This window comes from Erythrolamprus reginae, chromosome 4, assembly GCF_031021105.1.
Source record: "Erythrolamprus reginae isolate rEryReg1 chromosome 4, rEryReg1.hap1, whole genome shotgun sequence".
Classification (NCBI taxonomy): domain Eukaryota; kingdom Metazoa; phylum Chordata; class Lepidosauria; order Squamata; family Dipsadidae; genus Erythrolamprus; species Erythrolamprus reginae.
Window position 1 is genome coordinate 29,239,696 of NC_091953.1, and position 19,974 is coordinate 29,259,669.

General features: G+C 40.4%; 1 protein-coding gene across 3 annotated transcripts in view; it reads right to left on the reverse strand.

Annotated features, from left to right (window-relative positions):
* DCLK1 (doublecortin like kinase 1) overlaps positions 1-19,974 on the reverse strand; it is a 201,131-nt gene that overhangs the window by 29,414 nt on the left and 151,743 nt on the right. For all 3 annotated transcript variants that reach the window (XM_070751703.1, XM_070751705.1, XM_070751704.1), the window contains 5 exons: positions 12,145-12,291; positions 5,529-5,662; positions 5,162-5,239; positions 4,505-4,601; positions 1,184-1,264 (listed from right to left, as the gene is read on the reverse strand). In XM_070751703.1, the coding sequence (XP_070607804.1) occupies positions 1,184-1,264; positions 4,505-4,601; positions 5,162-5,239; positions 5,529-5,662; positions 12,145-12,291 (537 nt within the window). The remainder of the gene's footprint in view (positions 1-1,183; positions 1,265-4,504; positions 4,602-5,161; positions 5,240-5,528; positions 5,663-12,144; positions 12,292-19,974) is intronic.

Below are 19,974 nucleotides of genomic sequence, written 5' to 3' on the forward strand. Positions count from 1 at the left end.
AAGACGTTCAGAATAATTTTATCTTTGACTCAACTTGAAAACAATTATGTGATTTTCTGAAATCTGGAAGGTACTAAATTCCTTTTCGGTCAGTTGGAATACTTGCACATAATGCTACAAGCATTATAATAAATATTCTGACATAGACCTAATTTGCAGACTGCTAAATCAGTAATTGAGATAGTGAGATGGGCAGTACATAAATTTAATAAATTAATTTAATAAATAAATATCCTGAGAAATTGGGAAAAGGTTATAAAATGTACATTCGTGTGAATTTTGGAATAATAATGAGTGTAGAAGCTCAGTTTAACAGGTATAAATTTACTTTCATAAAAATGAGACTAGTAGAACAGGAAGTTTTATTTTGTAGATACTGATAAAAATAATTCAATGTAACAAACTTTCTATTGAGAAATGGGAACTTATATAATTTAGATTTGTATTATTTCAGGCTGAAATAACTTTAGATTGATCACTGCTGAGTAAATATGTGTATATTCTAAAGTTTGGCTTTCTTTTTTTTAAAAGTGCATCAAACCAACCAGTATATAAATTTTGATTAGAATATAATAAACATCCTTCATGTTAAATCTTTCATGTAAGAGGGATAGGTAAAATAATTATTAAATTACATTATAAGCGCAAACTTGTGCCTAAATTATAGCAATGGATGAGTTTGATGTATCGCAATATGAATTACATATTCTTTTTTTTTTTTTTGTATAAGCAAGGAAAATAATTTCTGAGCAATTTAATCAAACTATCTGGAATATCTTGGATATTCCTTCCTCTCCTAAACTTTATCCAGAATTCTCTCTCCTCTGCTAGTTGGTTTTTATTTTTTTTAAAGACAAATTTTAGAACCCTATTCAGTTTTAAATTTAATGAAAAAAAATATCCTGATATGGCAGGTCCTTTATAACAAGTTTGTGAACTGGAATTGGCAAAACTTCAGAAAGTTAGTTACACTTTCTAAAGACACAACACCATCCTGGGTCTGGCATATTCTTAAATTCATTTTCAGAATATATGCAGAGAAAGTTATTATTGGAAATAAGCCTACATTTTGCTATAATGTTTAAAAATTTCATATTTCCAAAACAGCATTCCAGCTGATTTGACAAATAATGCAATAAAACACAGTGTGGCCAAAATAAAACCAGTAGCAACCTTCACTTACATTAACCCATGGATGCTCAAGCACTTGCAAAGCTGAAAATCGCTGTTCTATATCTACCTGAAGCATCATAGTTATTAGTTCCTGTAAAATGAAAGTATTACAGCCAGTAAGTTCATTCTAATGTGATACATTTGATAAAGAATTTTTCAAAGATGATAATAGCAAATACAACACTGAATACATTGAAAAAAGTAAGATACAAGGATGAAATATAGTGGTACCTCGTCATACGAACCCCTCGTCATACGAACTTTTCGAGATATGAACCTGGGGTTCGGACTTTTTTTACCTCTTCTTACAAACTTTTTTTGCCTTACGAACCCGCCACCGCCACTGGGATGCCCCGCATCCGGACTTCCATTGCAAGCGAAGCATTTTTGCAATCCTGGGATTCCCCTGTGGCTCCCATCCATGGGAAACCCCACCTCTGGACTTCTGCATTTTTGCGATGCTGTAGGGAAATCCCAGGATCGCAAAAACGGGCGCTTCACTGGCAACGGAAGTCAGGAGGTGGGGTTTCCCAGCGAGGGAAGCCTCAGCGAAATCGCACCATCACAAAAACACGGAAGTCCTCAAAACCCACCTCCGGACTTCCGTTGCCAGCAGAGCGATCCTGGGATTCCCCTCCTGGGATTTACCTACAGCATCGCAAAAATTCGGAAGTCCAGATGTTGGGTTTCCCATGGAGGGGAGCTTCAGGGGAATCCCACCAGCGCAAAAACAAGAGCTTTGGCTTGAAAAAGGGGTAAATTTTGGGCTTGCACGCATTAATCGGTTTTCCATTGATTTCTATGGGAAACATTGTTTTGCCTTACGAACTTTTCACCTTACGAACCTCCTCCCGGAACCAATTAAGTTTGTAAGACAAGGTATCGCTGTACATTGCAACCTTGCATTTTAATGTATAAAGCTGATAACTGAAAAGTTTATTAAAAACCTAAAAGTTGAAAAATCATTTGAAAAATTCAAAATAGTATTGCATATAAGTATGGTCAAATATATTTGTAACAATATTTATGATTAATATCTACTAAATAATTTGGAAAATATTTTCCTAAATATCCAGAAAACATGCTTGTTAATTTCTCAAGTCCTTATACAGTATTCAGTTCCAGAATGCCTTCTGTAGAAAAGTATCAATTCCAGTAATAACACTGCATTTTTTATTTTTCATCTAATTTATTCAATTTTTTAAAAATCCAGGTTCTATTCTTGGGCACAACCAAACATACTTAGATAGTATCTTCTTTACCTGCCCTTGATAATAGTCCTTCTAAGCTAAAAGGTTTTCCTTCCAGATATTGTAATATTCATAATTTCATTTGGCCTTAAAGGCTTATACATCTCTTAGAATGTTATTTAAAACATTGTTTATATCAATCACGTATATAATAGAATCATGCTTCATATCACAAACATGGCATTAATTGTATCATTTCTTTAATAACTCTGGAGATGTATAATCTAGTAAATTAACAATGCAAAGTACTTAGTTGTGATGAAGAAGTATCGGATGTAGATTTAGTTAACTATCAAAAGCATAGGAGTGTTATTGATTTAGAATCTTAAACATATTTAGTATAGAACGATAAAGAAATGCTATAATTAATGCTATGTTTGTGATATGTAGCATGATCTTTATACGTGCTATACAGTATGGGTATATGTGATCTAGGTGTGTGAGTGTATGTGTGTATATATGCATGCATGCATGTATGTACACACACACTGGATTACTCCATTTGGAGTATAAGATGCACTTTTCCTACTACAAGAGGCTGAAAAATTGTATGCATCTTATACTCCGAATGGAGCCCTGCCCATCCCCTGCCCCCACTCTACAACCTCCATGCATCGTCTTCCTGGTTGCAGAGATTGCCATAGACAATTGCTTGCCTTTTGGGGCTTAGTGCCCCACGTTTTCAGCCTCCAAAGGCTCCATTTGAGAGCTGTTCAAGGCTGCGGGGATCACCAAAGCACATAGTTACTGATCGCTGCCCTTGCTCGTTGCGTTTTCAGCGTCCATATGTTCCATTTTTGGTTTCTATCATGTTGTTATTATTATTATGTCAATACAACACAGCAAACGAGATCACTATGCTGGATTTCGTATTTCATCACCAGTCGAGCACTTCCCAGGCACCTAGGACTGCGTGATGTAGCGGCGAATTATGTTTGCCGATCCCAGTAAAGTGGCCTTTTGCAATTGACAGATGGAGATTTTGTCAATTCCGATGGTTTTCAAATGTCCACTGAGACCCTTTGGTACTGCATCCAGCGTGCCAAGTACCACTGGGATCACTTTCACTGGCTTATGCCAGAGTCGTTGCAGCTCGATTTTTAGATCTTTGTATTTCACTAATTTCTCTAGCTGCTTCTCCTCAATTCTGTTGTCTCCTGGGATTGCGATGTCGATGATCCATACTTTCTTTTTCTCCACAATCAGGATGTCTGGTGTGTTATGCTTCAGAATTTGGTCAGTCTGAAGTCTGAAGTCCCACAGTAGTTTTGCTTGCTCATTTTCGACCACTTTTTCGGGTTTATGAACCCACCAGTTCTTTGACACTGGTAAATGGTAGTTCCGGCACAAGTTCCAGTGGATCATCTGTGCCACAGCATCATGTCTATGCTTGTAATCAGTCTGTGCGATCTTTTTGCAGCAGCTGAGTATGTGATCGATTGTTTCATCTGTTTCTTTACAAAGTCTGCACTTTGGATCGTCTGTTGATTATTATTATTATTATTATTATTATTATTATTATTTATTAGATTTGCATAACGCCCCTCTCTGCAGACTGCATTTTCGGGCAGCGATCGGTGGTGATTTGCTTTGGCGATCCCTGCAGCCTTGAATGGCTCAAAAAAAGAGTGTTTGGAGGTTTAAAATGTGAGCCACAAGGCCCAAAATGGCAAGCCGGGACAGCTGCTGCCTTGTCTTACCACTTCCATACTTTGCCTACTTTACTCACTGAGCTCCCTCTGACGATCAGCTGTGTTTTTGAAGCTGCCTAACAGCCCCAACAAGGCGCGTATAAGCTAAGCAAGTTCATGTGTGCACATGCTCACAATCAGTGAACTAATGTGCTGAAGCTGACCAGGTAAAGGATGCTGGTAGGCAGACGCAGAATTCCTCCTCCTTGTTTTCCTCCTCCAAAGCTAAGGTGCGTCTGATACTCTAGTGCATTTTGTACTCCAAAAATAGGAATGTGTGTATATGTGTGTGTGTGTTATAAACTTTACATGATGTTGCAATAGAAGAACAAAGATATGGGTGCATAAAGAAATGTCCTAAAGGGAAGAAAAAAAACATTCTCAATATACCTTTGCAGAGTCAGATACATTATCCCAATATGGAGATGGAAACTCTACTTGTCCCATCAAAATCTGATCAAAAAGAACTTCCTGGTCTTCTCCACTTCTGCATAACAAAGAAATAAAACTGTCATTCTCTCACTGCTCCTAATAAGCTACAGACAAGCAAAAAGAGAAAAAGCTTTTTAAAAAGCTGCACAACTATTTTTGTGATGCACTGCCATTACTTGAGCAATCTGAATAGCAAATCAAATATTTATTAGAGTCACAGACCAGCGTAAACATGAATGCCAAATTTGAAATTTAAGGAAAAGAGAAAGAAAAAGAAGATGAGAATAAGAAAAGCCTCATAAAGCAATCAGTTTTATATTGGAATGGTTCTGACATTTATAAGCCCTGCATATTTCTTGTTTCCATTAAATACAGTTTACACTGTAGACAATTCTATTAACATAGTACTCAGGTTTCTGTGAAAAAAAAGAGATTTCCCCTAGTATTTAAGTCTTAGTAACAATATGTTCTTCTACTGCTTTTTTATGTTTTGCGAATGGAAAGAGGCTAACGGCCAATATTACACCCAGACAAGAGAAATAAACCATATGGGCAACTGATAGAATAGTTAAGAGATGCATTCTTAAGAGATGAATAGAAAATCGTAGCCCATACCCTCGGAATGGAGGAAAACCACATAGCAGGATATAAGTAATCACACCAGCTGCCCAGATGTCCACCTTCAGGCCATATCTAAAATTGATAAGGGATTATGGTTAGGAAATCAAGAATGTATGGTCTAAGGGAAATAAAGGCAACAGAAAATGATACGTTGGCAAGGAACTTCATTAAATTAAATGATCTCATCTAAACAAAAGCTGTAGTTTATATCACGTTTGTATGATATAAGAACAAACTTATAAATATAAGATATCAAAATTCAAATTCAGTATGGTTTCTATTTAAAAGGGCATTGCTTAATCATATGGGGGGGGAAAACAGCTGTCAATTGAATCTCTTCTACCAGGTGAAGTTAGTTTACCCAGTTTCTGCAATGATTTCTGGAGCCACATAGGTAGGAGTTCCACAAACTGTGTAAAGAGGTCCATCTACTATAGTGGCCAGGCCAAAGTCTCCCAGTTTCAGTGACTTGCTTCCATCTTGGTGCTCGTAGACCTGAGAACAAAAATGCCATTAAGTTATGACAGAAATATGATCTTCTCTTAATAGCCAAGCTTATATACTTCAAGGAAGCAGGCCTTGCCATTCTCCAGTGTCATGTGTGAATCTGGAGTGAAGAAGAAAGACAAAGACAAAGTAGTGTGGAGATAGTGGGAAAGGTTTGGAAACTAACCAGTTTTCAATTCTTCAACCATGAGGCAAAATATTATAACTAAAATATAGGAGTCCAAAGGCAATACAACTTTTATGTACATGGTTCCATCTATATGTGATCACAATTTTGGCATAGTGTCCAGTCCTGTTTTTATTCTTGGTAACGTGGATTTTTAATTAATCAAACAAAGCCTTAAAAACATTTCTGGACTAGTGAAAGATGTTCAGTTTAGTTTCCTGTGTTTTTAAAATGTGACAGTAGGAATGGATGAAACTTTTGGTTTTCAGAAAGTCGATTTTGTCTCATTTCTATGTGACTTTTAAAAAGTAATATTCTTTTAAATTCTATAGATTTTTTTCTCTTTTAAAGTCTATATTTTAAAAAAATATATAGTTTAAATCTACAGATTTAAAATTATTATAATTATTATTACCACCTTTCTTACCCCTTTTTATTATGTTTTTGGCCTTACTGTATGATAGATTAGGTTGAATGTGTATGATTGCATAGTTAGGGATTTTATTATGTTATTAATGCTTTCTTAAATGGATTTAATTTTTATTATTGGATTTGTAATGTATTGTATTACTGTTATGATGTGAGCCGCCCCGAGTCTTCAGAGAGGGGCGGCCTACAAATCTAATAAACTATAAATTATAAACTATTAAGTTTAATTATTTAATAAAATAATTTATGTAGTGGCACAGGATGATTTTTATTTATTTATCATCATTATCATCATCATTATTTCCACTTTCTTTTCTGTCACAGGTCATGGAAGTCTTCATAACATATCTGAAATGTCCCCATAAAAGGGCAGAAGTTGGGTAAATGGTAATGGTAATGACCTATAAAGCCCTACATGGCATCGGACCAGAATACCTCCGGAACCGCCTTCTACCACACAAATCCCAGCAGCCAATAAGCTTCCACAGAGTTGGCCTTCTCCGGGTCCCGTCGACTAAACAATGTCGTTTGGCGGGTCCCAGGGGAAGAGCCTTCTCTGTGGTGGCCCCGGCCCTCTGGAATCAACTCCCCCAGAGATTAGAACTGCACCCATCCTCCTTGTCTTTTGCAAATTACTTAAGACCCACCTATATCACCAGGCATGGGGGAACTGAGACACCTCCCCCAGGCTTTTTATATTTTATGTTTGGTATGCGTGTGTTGCATGGTTTTTAAATGATGGGGTTTTTAGATGTTTTTTAATATTAGATTTGTTTCATTGTAACATTGTTATTATTGTTGTTGTGAGCTGCCCCGAGTCTTCGGAGAGGGGTGGCATACAAATATAATAAATTATGATTATTATGATTATTATGATTATTATGATTATTATGATCATTATGATCATTATTAAATCACACAGAAAAAATGCAGCTGCCCTGTGCTTGTAGGGAAATCCATTTCTGTTGACTGCTATAAAATGTTACCATGAAACATTTCATGAAAGTAAGGATAACCTTTGGGAAAAATATGGGCAGTCAGACAATTACCTACAGTTAGGATTAATATATATCTTCATTGCCACTGTTACACAAAGGACACAGGAGGTTATAAATTTTCTTTTCTAAAAATATAACATCTGCTGTTGAACAAAATGAGGTGAACATAAATTATACAATGCAGCACATTTCAATCTACAATTGTGAGAAACTAGATTTATTTTTCAAGTATCCCCTTTGAAAGAATATATGCGCTATGCCAGTGATGGCGAACCTTTCTTTCCTTGGGTGCCGAAAGCGTGTGTGCATGTGCTATCGCACATGTGTAAATGCCCACACCCATAACATCTCCCCTGGGCCTATACAGTTTATACACGGTATGTTTGTGTGTATGTTTGCTTTTAATAATGGGGTTTTTAGTGTTTTTTAAATTATTAGATTTGTTCTTACATTGTCTTTGTTATTGTTGTGAGCCGCCCCGAGTCGACGGAGAGGGGCGGCATAATAATCTAATCAATCAATCAATCAATCAATCAATCAATGCCTGGGGATGGCGAAAATGGCCTCTCCTGCCTACTGGGAGCCCTGACACAGCCCATTTCTCAAATTCTGGTGGGCCTGATATGTCTGTTTTTCACTCTCCCCAGGCTCCAAAGCAAAAATGCCCTCCCCCATCCCCCTGGAGACTCTCTGGAAGCCGAAAATGTCCTCCCAGAATCTCTGGAGGAGCCGAAAATCAGCTGGCCGGCACGCACATGCACATTGGAGCTGAGTTAGGGTAATGGCTCATGTGCCAGCAGATATGGCTCCATGTGCCACCTGTGGCACCCATGCCATAGGTTCATCATCACTGCTCTATTGCTTTTGCTTGGAAAATACCAGAGGAACTTACACAAGAGTCATAATGAAAAGAGGAGGCTGGAGATATTGGATATGTTCACGACATTGACTTATTTTTTAAAAATGAGGAATATAAACAATGTAAAGAACAAACAGACAAATAACAACTTATGTTTAATTTAGTATAATTCTTGACTAGGTATTTTACTTAGATAAGCAGAAGGTTATTTGAAGCTTTTTATTTGCTTAGTCATAATTTGTCCATCAAATATTTTTAGTTGTTGAGAATTCTGTACTTCTTACTCAGAGGTCACCACCTGTAAACATAGTCTGTTTTTCTTCGAAGACATGCATACTTTTAAGCTACAAATTTGCTTTTTTTAACAAAGTCAATCTGTTTTTTTATATTCTCAAAGAGAATATAAACTGTCAAACTATTCACTAAAGCTGCATTACTATTACTATTCTTTTTTCTCATCATTCCTATCACCCATCTCCTCCCACTGGTGACTGTATGACTGTAACTTGTTCTTTTATCCTTACAATTTATGTTTCCTGATTGCTTATTTGAAACCTATGACAATCATTAAGTGCTGTACCTCATGATTCTTGACAAATCTACATTTTATTTTATGTATATTGAGAGCATATGCACCAAAGAAAAATTACTTGTGTGTCCAATCACACTTGGCCAATAAAGAATTCTATAAGGGACAGACAGAGCTTGTCTTTTTCATACTAACATATCCTTTAAGAATGAAATCTTATTGGTGATAGGATGCCATTGGGTACCTCCCACTTCAATTATTCTACATCTCTAGGGCAAATTTCTAGGATGTGCAGAGAGCTGTAAGTAATAATGGGAGCTGCTGTTCCCAAAATTTTGGCAGTCCATCACTGGTGATAGGATGCTGTTGGGCACCTCCCATCTCAATTATTCTCCATTTCTAGAGCAAATTTCTAGGATGTGCAGGAAGCTATAAGATGTTTTTCTAATAAATCTCCCACGTGTGTCTTTTCATTTTCCTATGATACTTTTTCTAGCATGGCATCAACCAAAACCATTCTAAGATCAGAGGCAAAGATAAATCATGTTTCCTAATTTGGTAGCAATAAAAATAACGCAAAGGCTCTTATTAGAGGCCATTATATCAACAAATATATATTCTAAAATAGTAAGGTTTTTAAATATGGAATTGTATTGTTCCCTCCAGTTAATTTATAATAAATTTATGCAAACAGAATTTCTCTTTAGAAAACTTGCTATCAAATTCTCAACACAAAGCAATGGAAACACCAAAAGAAAGAAAAATACAATTGCAGTTGTAGTAAAAACATATGTATATTTCTGATTGTTAACTATGAAGAACATGTTTACTGATGTAGTAGATCTACTACTATACTATTAATTATTTCTCAACATTTTTAGTAACACTTTAATCACACTTCAGATATTTAGCAATGCTTATGTCAGGGAACATCTAACAAATCAGGGAACATCTAACAAATCTTACAAACTGTTTTTCTTGGTCATTACTTTTTAATAAACAGTTTTAGTTATTTTCATTAAAGTTTCTGTGTAGCTGAAATTAATGGAAACTATAGAGGAAAATCTCTGCAAATCTGAATCACAATTTCATAAGTTTATGAAGTACCAACTAAAAGAATTCATATTTTTATAGTTGATATTTTGCCTAAAGATTTAAAAAAAAACTTGAATGGAGAAATATAGAAATTAATCTTTTTTCCTATGAATATATAGCAAATATAATGTGGGAGACAATATTGCATCTCCTAAATCACCAGATATGCTGGGACTGCAACTCCCAAAATTCCCTACCAGTATGGAAATGAGTTACTGGAGAGTGTATGAAGGTGCTATCTGATGGGTATCAGATTGAATACTATAGCCTCAGCAAGAAAGATTAAATATATATATCATTAAGGCTGAAATAAGAAACAGTAATAGATTTACTATCCACCCTGTCAAGATCAAAGAATGCAAATGATCATTTAAAGTTCATCTTAGTCAGAAAGTAAGGTCTTTACAAATTTTATTTTCCTTTCAGCCCTGAAGGCCAATTAAAGATATGTGGATTAGTGTAAATTACTCACTATGTAGTACTTTCACCGTTTTACCTAAGCAATAAAACAGTGTAATTGTACACTACTAATTGAATCCAGCTATATATAATTGTGTGCTGCCATATGCATCCTATTATTCTAAAGGCTATCCATATTTTTTAAGCTGCTCTGTGATCACTGCAGATGGCAACAGTCAGAGAAGTTGTTCTCCTGGGCTTATTATATGGCTATAAAGCTATCCCATGATTTGACAAAATAATCACACTAAATAGTAGCAATTATGGAAAAATGTTCCAATTAAAATGGGAAAACCCAGCTTTCCAAATGAAGTGAGCATAGACTATTACAGCCTTCCATAAACAATAGACATTCCAATTTTCTGCAGCAACTAAAAGCTCATTGATTAATGCATATTTTGAAATTATAATTTAGTAATCTCTTTACACTGTGACGGTTCTTTGTTTTTTAAGAACTGGACACACCACAGCATAGCATTTAACTATACAAAATGTGCAGTTACAGCATAGACTTATTATAACACACACCCCTTTCCTATTGCCCTGGGTTAACCTCCTACCCTTTGAAAGTTATGGTAAGTTACATGTAGTCCTGTAAATATGAGTTTATTATTTTATAATAAATAAAAGTTTTAATGTTCATAAAAAGGCATGCAAACATTGCCTATTTCCTTATTCTTGTTGGAATTAAGTGTGGTTTCAGTCTTCCAGTTGCTATTTGGACAGGGAGTCATTGCTCAGAGTCACTCATGCCCTCATCACCTCGAGGTTCGATTACTGCAACGCTTCCTACATGGGGCTACCTTTGAAAAGTGTTCGGAAACTTCAGATTGGGCAGAATGCGGCCGCGAGAGCCATTGTGGGGCTTCCCAGATTCACCCACGTGTCTGCAACACTCCATGGCTTGCATTGGCTGCCGATCAATTTCCGGTCACAATTCAAAGTGTTGGTTATGACTTTTAAAGCCCTACATGGCATTGGACCAGAGTACCTCCGGAACCACCTGCTACCACACGAATCCCAGCGACCGATAAGGTCCCACAGAGTTGGCCTTCTCCGGGTCCTGTCGACTAAACAATGTCATCTGGCGGACCCCAGGGGAAGAGCCTTCTGAGTGGTGGCCCCAGCCCTCTGGAATCAACTCCCCCCTGGAGATTAGAACTGCTCCCACCCTCTTGTCTTTCGTAAACTACTCAAGACCCACCTATACCACCAGGCATGGGGGATTTGAGACATCTTTCCCCCAGGCTCCTTATAATTTATGTTTGGTATGTATGTGTTATCTGGTTTTAATATGATAGGGTTTTAGTTATTTCTTTTAATATTAGATTTGTGCCACTATAATATTGTTTCTATCATTGTTGTGAGCCGCCCCGAGTTTTCGGAGAGGGGCAGCATGCAAATCTAATAAATTATTATTGTTATTGTTATTGTTATTGTTATTGTTACTGTTACTGTTACTGTTGTTGTTGTTGTTATTATTATTATTATTATTATTATTGAGTTTCAGGCCAAACTCTAAGACAAGCTTTAGCCAGGAATCACGCTACAATGGACTGTTTACAATAGCTTGTGGGCAACTGACTGATAGTTCACTTGTTTGGTTGTAATAGTTGTCAGACCACTAAAACTCTCATTGTGTATTGGACAAAATAAATAAAAATAAAATAAATAAATGTGGGTAGAACAGCTGATAGATTGCTTGCAGCTTATAATAAGTAAAATAATGAATATTAACACTAAAATTCCATTGGAGCCCAGATTGGAGACCTGGGGGTACCAAAGGTTTACTTCTTCCTGGGGGAGAGGGGGGTGACAGAAAATAATTGAGAAGCACTGCCCTAAATAGTCTGAAATTTGAGACAGATGATTGATAGATGATTGTTTTAATTGTTCAGTATCATAATCTCTATCACCACTTAATGTTTTACTTACCAGCAGATTTTCTGGTTTGATATCCCTGTGAACAATGTTCAAGGTATGAAGGTATTTGATGGCACTGGCCAGATTGTACAGCATTCCACTGGCATCCCTCTCGGTATACTTATTTGTAGAGGTAATTGCATCAAAAAGGTCTCCTCCCTGAAGTAAAATGAAGACAACATATTAGTATAATTCACTATGATTCAGGAGAAGGCTCATAATGATAGATAGCATTTTCTTGCAGGAGGTCTTAGAATTCCCATTCTTAAAGAAAAGAATGAAATCTGCAGTGACCATTTTATATTTCTATAAATCAGTGATTTTCAACCTTTTTTGAGCTGCGGCACATTTTTTACATTTACAAAACCATGGGGCACATTGAGGGGGGAGGGGCGGCTAAAAAAGTTTGGACAAAAAATTCCTCTCTCTCTCTCTCTCTCTCTTCCTCCCTTTCGCTCTATTTCTCTCTCCCTCCCTCTTTCTCTCCATTCCTCTTTTTTCTCTATCTCTCCATCCTTCTTTCTTTCTCTCTTCCTTCTTTCCTCTTTTTTGCTCTCTTTCTCTCTCCCTCCCTACCTCCCTCTATGTCTTTCTTTCTCCCACCTTCCCTCCCTCTCTTTCCCTCTCTCTCTCTTTCTTTCTCTCTCCTCTCTTGCTTTTTTTCTCTCTTGTTCTTTCTCTCTCTTGCTTTCTTGCTTTCTCTCTCTCTCGTTATCTTTCTTTCTTTCTCTCTCTCTTGCTTTCTCTCTCTCTCTCTTGCTTGCTTTCTCTCTCTCTCTCTTGCTTGCTTTCTCTCCCTCTTGCTCTTTCTCTCCCTCTCCCTCTTTCTCTCTCTTGTTTTCTTTCTCTCCCTCTTTCTCTTTCTCTCTCTCTTTCTTTCTTTCTCTCTCTCTTGTTTTCTTTCTCTCCCTGAGCTTCGCGGCACACCTGACCATGTCTCATGGCACACTAGTGTGCCATGGCACACTGGTTGAAAAACACTGCTATAAATGATGAGATAAACTCAAAGAATTCACAGTCTAGCCTGGGGGGAAAATGCACTTCAACTCTTCATGGATTACGTTATTTCAATTTGTCATTGGTGGTAGCCGTTCAGTAAAATTCTAATTTTTTTATTTTTATTCATTCATTCATTCATTCAATTCTTATGCCCCCCTTCTCCTTAGACTGAGGGCGACTTTTTAACAGAGCCAGTATGTTGCCCCTACAATCCGGGTCCTTATACTACAAGTCCTTATACTACAAGTCCTTCCAATAAAATACATATTGTTAAACTTTTGCAGTTTTACAGTTAAGGAAATTGGGATGTAAGAAGGGAAACATGAAATATTTAAAGTAAACAGGGAAATGCTGATGTCTATTAAGACCCTAACTCTTCAACTTACTGACTCCTCATGTGTTCTGTCTGGGTGCCCCCAGACTTCAACACCAACTGGAAAAAGCAGCCAGACACGCTGGTAAAAGCAAAAGCACTTTATAGTTTGAAAAATAAACACAGAGAAAAACCTGTTCTTCCTAACAGGCAGGCTATGAGACTTCACAGCAGAGTCCTGATGGCCAGACAATACAGCAGACTTCTTGCTGGCACACCCACCACTGTAGAGAATAAGACCCACACCTTTTCCCCCAAGGTTTCAGTATTCAAAGTCACAAACCAGAATTCCAAGACGCCAAAGATCACAGCCAGGTCCCAGGACTCCCAAAGATAATACTCCACAAGCCAGGAAGGGTGGGTCTGCCTTTTCAGCCTTTCCAGAGAGCACCACACCCAAACCCAGCTGTTGCCTCTTTAGTGCTGAAAGTACCTGGCTAATTGTCCCCTTCGTTGTGTTGCTCTTCTCTGCCGGAGATCGATTATTGCTTGTGCGTTTTCATCTAAGGAATCCAGGCTGCTTGCTGGGGAGAGCTCCCTCTCGGGGGACTCTGGCTGTCCTCCCTCTCCCTCAGCCTGAGATTCCTCCTCCCCGTCTGCCTGAACCTCCTGTTCCTCATCCTCCCCCTCTGAGCAGGAAGCCGGCAGAGGATCAGCCGTTCCCTGAGGGGCCTCAGACGGAATCACAACATCATGAAGCTTCAGATTGTTTTATTTTTATTTGTTAAATTTGTTTTCTGCCTATCTCATCACAAGGCAACTCAGGTTGTTTGCTGACCCCCAAATAATGATGAAAATAATGTAATAAATACCACTTAGTACTAAATAGGTGGTTTACAACTCCAAAACAACTGGAGCACCATTTGGACTCCCGATCGCATTGACAAAATCACCACCAGTCAACTACAAAAGGTAGCTTTACTTGGGAAAGGCTTACTTCCTCTGACACTGCAACTATATCGCCAAAAAGGCTTCCAGAGTTGTTAACCTGATCCTACGTAGCTTCTGCTCTGGCAATCTCACACTACTGACTAGAGCCTACAAAACTTATGCCAGACCCTTCCTCGAATACAGCTCATCTGTCTGGAACCCACACCACATTTCAGACATCAACACTATCGAAAACGTCCAAAGATATTTCACCAGAAAAGCCCTTCACTCCTCCACTCGAAACAGAATACCCTACGAAAACAGACTAACTATCCTAGGTCTTGAAAGCTTAGAATTGCGGCGCCTAAAACACAATTTAAGTATTGCCCACAAGATCATATGCTGCAATGTCCTTCCGGCCAACGACTACTTCACCTTCAACCGCAACAACACAAGAGCATGCAACAGATTCAAACTTAATATTAACCGCTCCAAACTTGACTGTAAAAAATATGACTTTAACAATCGAGTCGTCGACGCGTGGAACTCATTACCGGACTCTATAGTGTCTACTCCCAACCCCCAACATTTCTCCCTTAGACTCTCCACGATTGACCTCTCCAGGTTCCTAAGAGGCCAGTAAGGGGCGTACATAAGTGCACTGATGTGCCTAACATCCCCTGTCCAATTACCTTTCCTTTTCTCATATATCCTATATATTCTCTCCCTCTCATCCACTCCTCTTCTTTTTTACTTACTATCCCTATATATACTACTTAATGTCTATTTCATTCCATATGTATTGTACATTGGACAAAGAATAAATAAATAAATAAAAACAATACCTTTATTACCATCAAACAGCAACTATCTATCCCAATTCCTTAAGAAGGGCTCAAAAAGGTGGATTAAAAAAGCCAAATTCATTCTCAATATAGGACAAACCATAGTGGTAATTTGAACCCCTTAAATAGTCCCAGAAAGCCTAGAACATGGAGATCAAATTCGATTTCATTGGAAGCCACATTATAATTGTGTTTGACGTTGGGATGCCAGGGTGGGTGTGGCCAGTTCGATGTCACTCATCGAGGATCCATTTTTGGTTGGCCAGCCTCCTACAGTCCTCTTCCAGAAAAAACAGTTTGAGGAAGTCGCACGTGGCCCAGTTGGGCTGTGTTTTTGGCCAGGATGACCTCCTACAGTCCTCTGCCATTGAAAATGGAGGTTGGGGAGGCTGGCAGAGGGACCGCAGAAAACAGTCCTTCGCTGTTAACAAGGAGACCCCGTGAGCCAGATATAAGCTTAGGCCTTGAGTTTGATACCCGTCGCCTAGAGCAGAGGTCCCCAACCGCCGGTCCGCGGACTGGGACCGGGCCGTTGGGGTTTTCCAGCCGGTCCGCGGCGTCGGAGACCCAAAGCCCATGTGGAGGAAGACGGAGCCAAGCGGGGCCACCCGGAGACCTTTTCCCGTCTTCTTCTCCTCGCTCGCTCCCCTCATAGCCAGCAGCCCCGCTCGCGGGGGGATGCCCGTTCGTAGCTACCAGCCCGCCAAGCGTCGAGGGGGCTTCCGAGGCTGAAGGGAAGAGCCGGAATGCCCTTCCCGGGTTTAGATTGCTTGCTGTTGGGGGAAACGGAGGAGGCGGCGGCGGCGGTGGGGCGCGATCGCCTACTTTCTGGAGCGAGGAGAAAAGAACCGCCGCCTCCTCCGTTTTCCCCAACAGCAAGCAATCTAAACCCGGGAAGGGCATTCCGGCTCTTCCCTTCAGCCTCGGAAGCCCCCTCGACGCTGGAGGGATGGTTATGAGGGGAGCGAGCGAGGAGAAGAAGACGTCCCACTCATCGCTCCTGAGGGAACGGGCGAGGGCGTCGGAGACCCAAAGCCCATCCTGCGTGGAGGAAGACGGAGCCAAGCGGGGCCACCCGGAGACCTTTTCCCGTCTTCTTCTCCTCGCTCGCTCCCCTCATAGCCAGCAGCCCCGCTCGCGGGGGGATGCCCGTTCGTAGCTACCAGCCCGCCAAGCGTCGAGGGGGCTTCCGAGGCTGAAGGGAAGAGCCGGAATGCCCTTCCCGGGTTTAGATTGCTTGCTGTTGGGGAAAACGGAGGAGGCGGCGGCGGCGGTGGGGCGCGATCGCCTACTTTCTGGAGCGAGGAGAAAAGAACCGCCGCCTCCTCCGTTTTCCCCAACAGCAAGCAATCTAAACCCGGGAAGGGCATTCCGGCTCTTCCCTTCAGCCTCGGAAGCCCCCTCGACGCTTGGCGGGCTGGTAGCTACGAACGGGCATCCCCCCGCGAGCGGGGCTGCTGGCTGTGAGGGGAGCGAGCGAGGAGAAGAAGACGGGAAAAGGTCTCCGGGTGGCCCCGCTTGGCTCCGTCTCCCTCCACACAGGATGGGCTTTGGGTCTCCGACGCCCTCGCCCGTTCCCTCAGGAGCGATGAGTGGGACGTCTTCTTCTCCTCGCTCGCTCCCCTCATAACCATCCCTCCAGCGTCGAGGGGGCTTCTGAGGCTGAAGGGAAGCGCCGGAATGCCCTTCCCGCGTTTAGATTGCTTGCCGTTGGGGGAAACGGAGGAGGCGGCGGCGGTGGGGCGCGATCGCCAAGTTTCTGGAGCAGATAGGCTTTGAGTTTTTGGCTGGGGGGGGAGAAGTAGGACCTTCCTAAGTTCCCCCCCCAGTCAAAATCACAAAGCCAGGCAGCCCCCAGCCGCCAAAGGAGCCTCCTCATTCTCCCTGCCCTGTGGAGAAGTGTGGAGGGCTGCGTCACTAAGCTCCACCCCTCCATAACCCCACCCCCATATGACCAAAGCCCCCCCCACCGGGCCGTAGAAAACTCGTCTAACTTAAAGCCGGTCCCTGGTGCTAAAAAGGTTGGGGACCTCTGGCCTAGAGGGTCAATATTGATCACTTTGAGGAACCCTGCCCTAATGTGCTAATTTTGCAAGTAATATAATTGCATATAATTCAACATTTCCCTTTCGTTGAGCAACCGTGTTCAACTTCCCAATTTCAGTCATTTTCAGTCATAATTTTTAATAGATTACTCACTATTAGCCAGTCAATAATATTATTTGATTTCTTCACTAACACTGCACTTTTCTGAAAGCATGACAAACTGAAAACAGCTTTAAAAATGTTTTTTTTTAATGAAAAAAGGATGGGATAAGATGGAAGAACAAACCTTATCGCCTTTCACCATAAGGCACTGACATCCAGAAGAACAATAACCAATTACTTATTTACTACCTTCCAAAAGAAATTCTATAATATTCCCTTTCTCATGGGAAATTGAAGTTAGATCCTTTGAACAGCAGGAAGAAAAACCCTATCATAAATCATGCTTATTAAAATAACTAGGGCAATGCAAGCCTTGCATAATAATCTAGTCCCAGTACATACAATGGCAGCTTGCCAGCAACCACATCCTCTCTCACCTTTGAAATTTGTTTTTATTTATATATATATGAAATGCATTTTTTACATCTAAGGACAGAAAGATATGCCTGGGATGAAAACAGAATGTATGTGTAGCAATAGGACCCACTTATATTAAGTTTGTTGGGACCATTGAAAGCATAATGTTGTCAACTAAAGTTTGACATGCCAGCAGTCTTCCCTTGAAAAACCTTTGCCATGGGAGAATTGAATTTACATGTTAAGACTTCAAAAAGCAGCCCTTAGCAGATGGTTACTCAGCTGTAAATGGGAATAGTGAATGGACTATTCAGCAAGCTTCCAAAAATACTTGCTCTATTATTTGAAAAAGAAACTTATAACAGGATTTATTCAATTTTAAACAGACAGCCCCATTATGGCATTCCCTTTTGGGACAGGGAGGCACAAGTAAGCAAAACACAGGAAGGGAATACAAAGCAGTAAGGCATAGAAGTTAAATCAGTGGTGGGTTGCTCCCGGTTCGGACTGGTTCTTAGAACCAGTAGCGCAGCTGGCGGGAGGCTCTGCCCACCCACCTGGGATATGCAGAAGTATTGCATACAAGCTTACAAAACTTTTGCCATCCTCGAATACAGCTCATCTGTTTGGAACCCATATTGCATCTCAAACATTAACAACCTTGAAAATGTCCAAAGATACTTCACCAGAAGAGCCCTTCATTCCTCCGCTCGAAACAGAATACCCTACGAGACTAGACTTTCAATCCTGGGCCTAGACAGCCTAGAACTAAGACGCCTTAAACATGATCTAAGTATCGCCCACAAGATCATATGCTGCAACGTCCTGCCTGTTGGCGACTACTTCAGCTTCAACCACAACACAAGAGCACACAACAGATTTAAACTTAATATTAACTGCTCCAAACTTGACTGTAAAAAATATGACTTCAGTAACCGAGTTGTTGAAGCATGGAACTCATTACTGGACTCCATAGTGTCATCCCCAAACCCCCAACACTTTACCCTTAGATTATCTACGGTTGACCTATCCAGATTCCTAAGAGGTCAGTAAGGGGCGAGTACAAGTGCACTAGAGTGCCTTCCGTCCCCTGTCCTATTGCTCTCCTGTATTTTACTATGTGTATATAGCTATATACCCACTAAAACCCTCATTGTGTATTGGACAAAATAAATAAATAAATAAAAGCTCATGTCACACACGAACTGGTAGATCCCACTACTGACTTAAATGCATAAGAGAATAAAATATAGCTAAACCTAGCTTACACCAATGGCATTCACTATACCGCTCCATATTTTTTCCATTTCCATAGGGAAATGTATATGCTTTAGATCACATAGCAGCCTTCACTTCATAGGCTTTAGAGTTGAAAAGGACCGCAAGAATGATCTAAGCCAGTTTCAAGCAGACAGTTCATTTTTGTCTAGCTATCTCCCTCCATTTCTGTCCTTTTTTATTATTGTGTACACAAAACAAAAATCCCATCCAGTGATAAGGTTCCGGTCAGTGGTGGGTAGGCAATTCTAGTGCGGTAGGCAATTCCTCACTGGTAGTGGCCACCAGATTGCACAATTTGCATACGACCACTCCGGTGGGGCAGGGGCTATGGCAGAGGAGATATATTACCTGGTTCCCACCAACATTCCTTGGTGATGGAACCCACAATATGCCCAACCTGTCCAACCAAATTGTACAGGTACACAACCAGGAAGGATAAACCCTTGGATAGCTTGGCCCCAAGACATGAAGGGCTTTAAAGATTATAACCAGTACCCTGAATTGCACCTGGTTACACACTGGCAACCAATGTACTTACAAAAGAGATCTTCCATTCAAGCACTTTTGTACTTTTTCCTATTACACCCTGTTGTGGTTAGCTCTGGCCCAGCTCCTGCCCCAAGGACTGTGGATGTGGGGGAGACATCCACATGCTGCAGGCCTGTTTTGCCCTCGGTGGAATCTGCTGATGAAGGCTCCTCTGACCAAGAAGACATGAGTGACAGGGAGGAGGAGAGTGTGGCAGACAGCTCAGAAGGAGATCAATTATCTAGCTCCTCCTTGGATTCAGAACAAGAGTTAATGATACAGCCACACATGCGGAGAGCGATGCATAGGCAACAACAACAGAGAGATTATTATCAAAGAAAATGAGGCCACCTGTGGTTGGGTGGGGCTGTGGTAATTAGT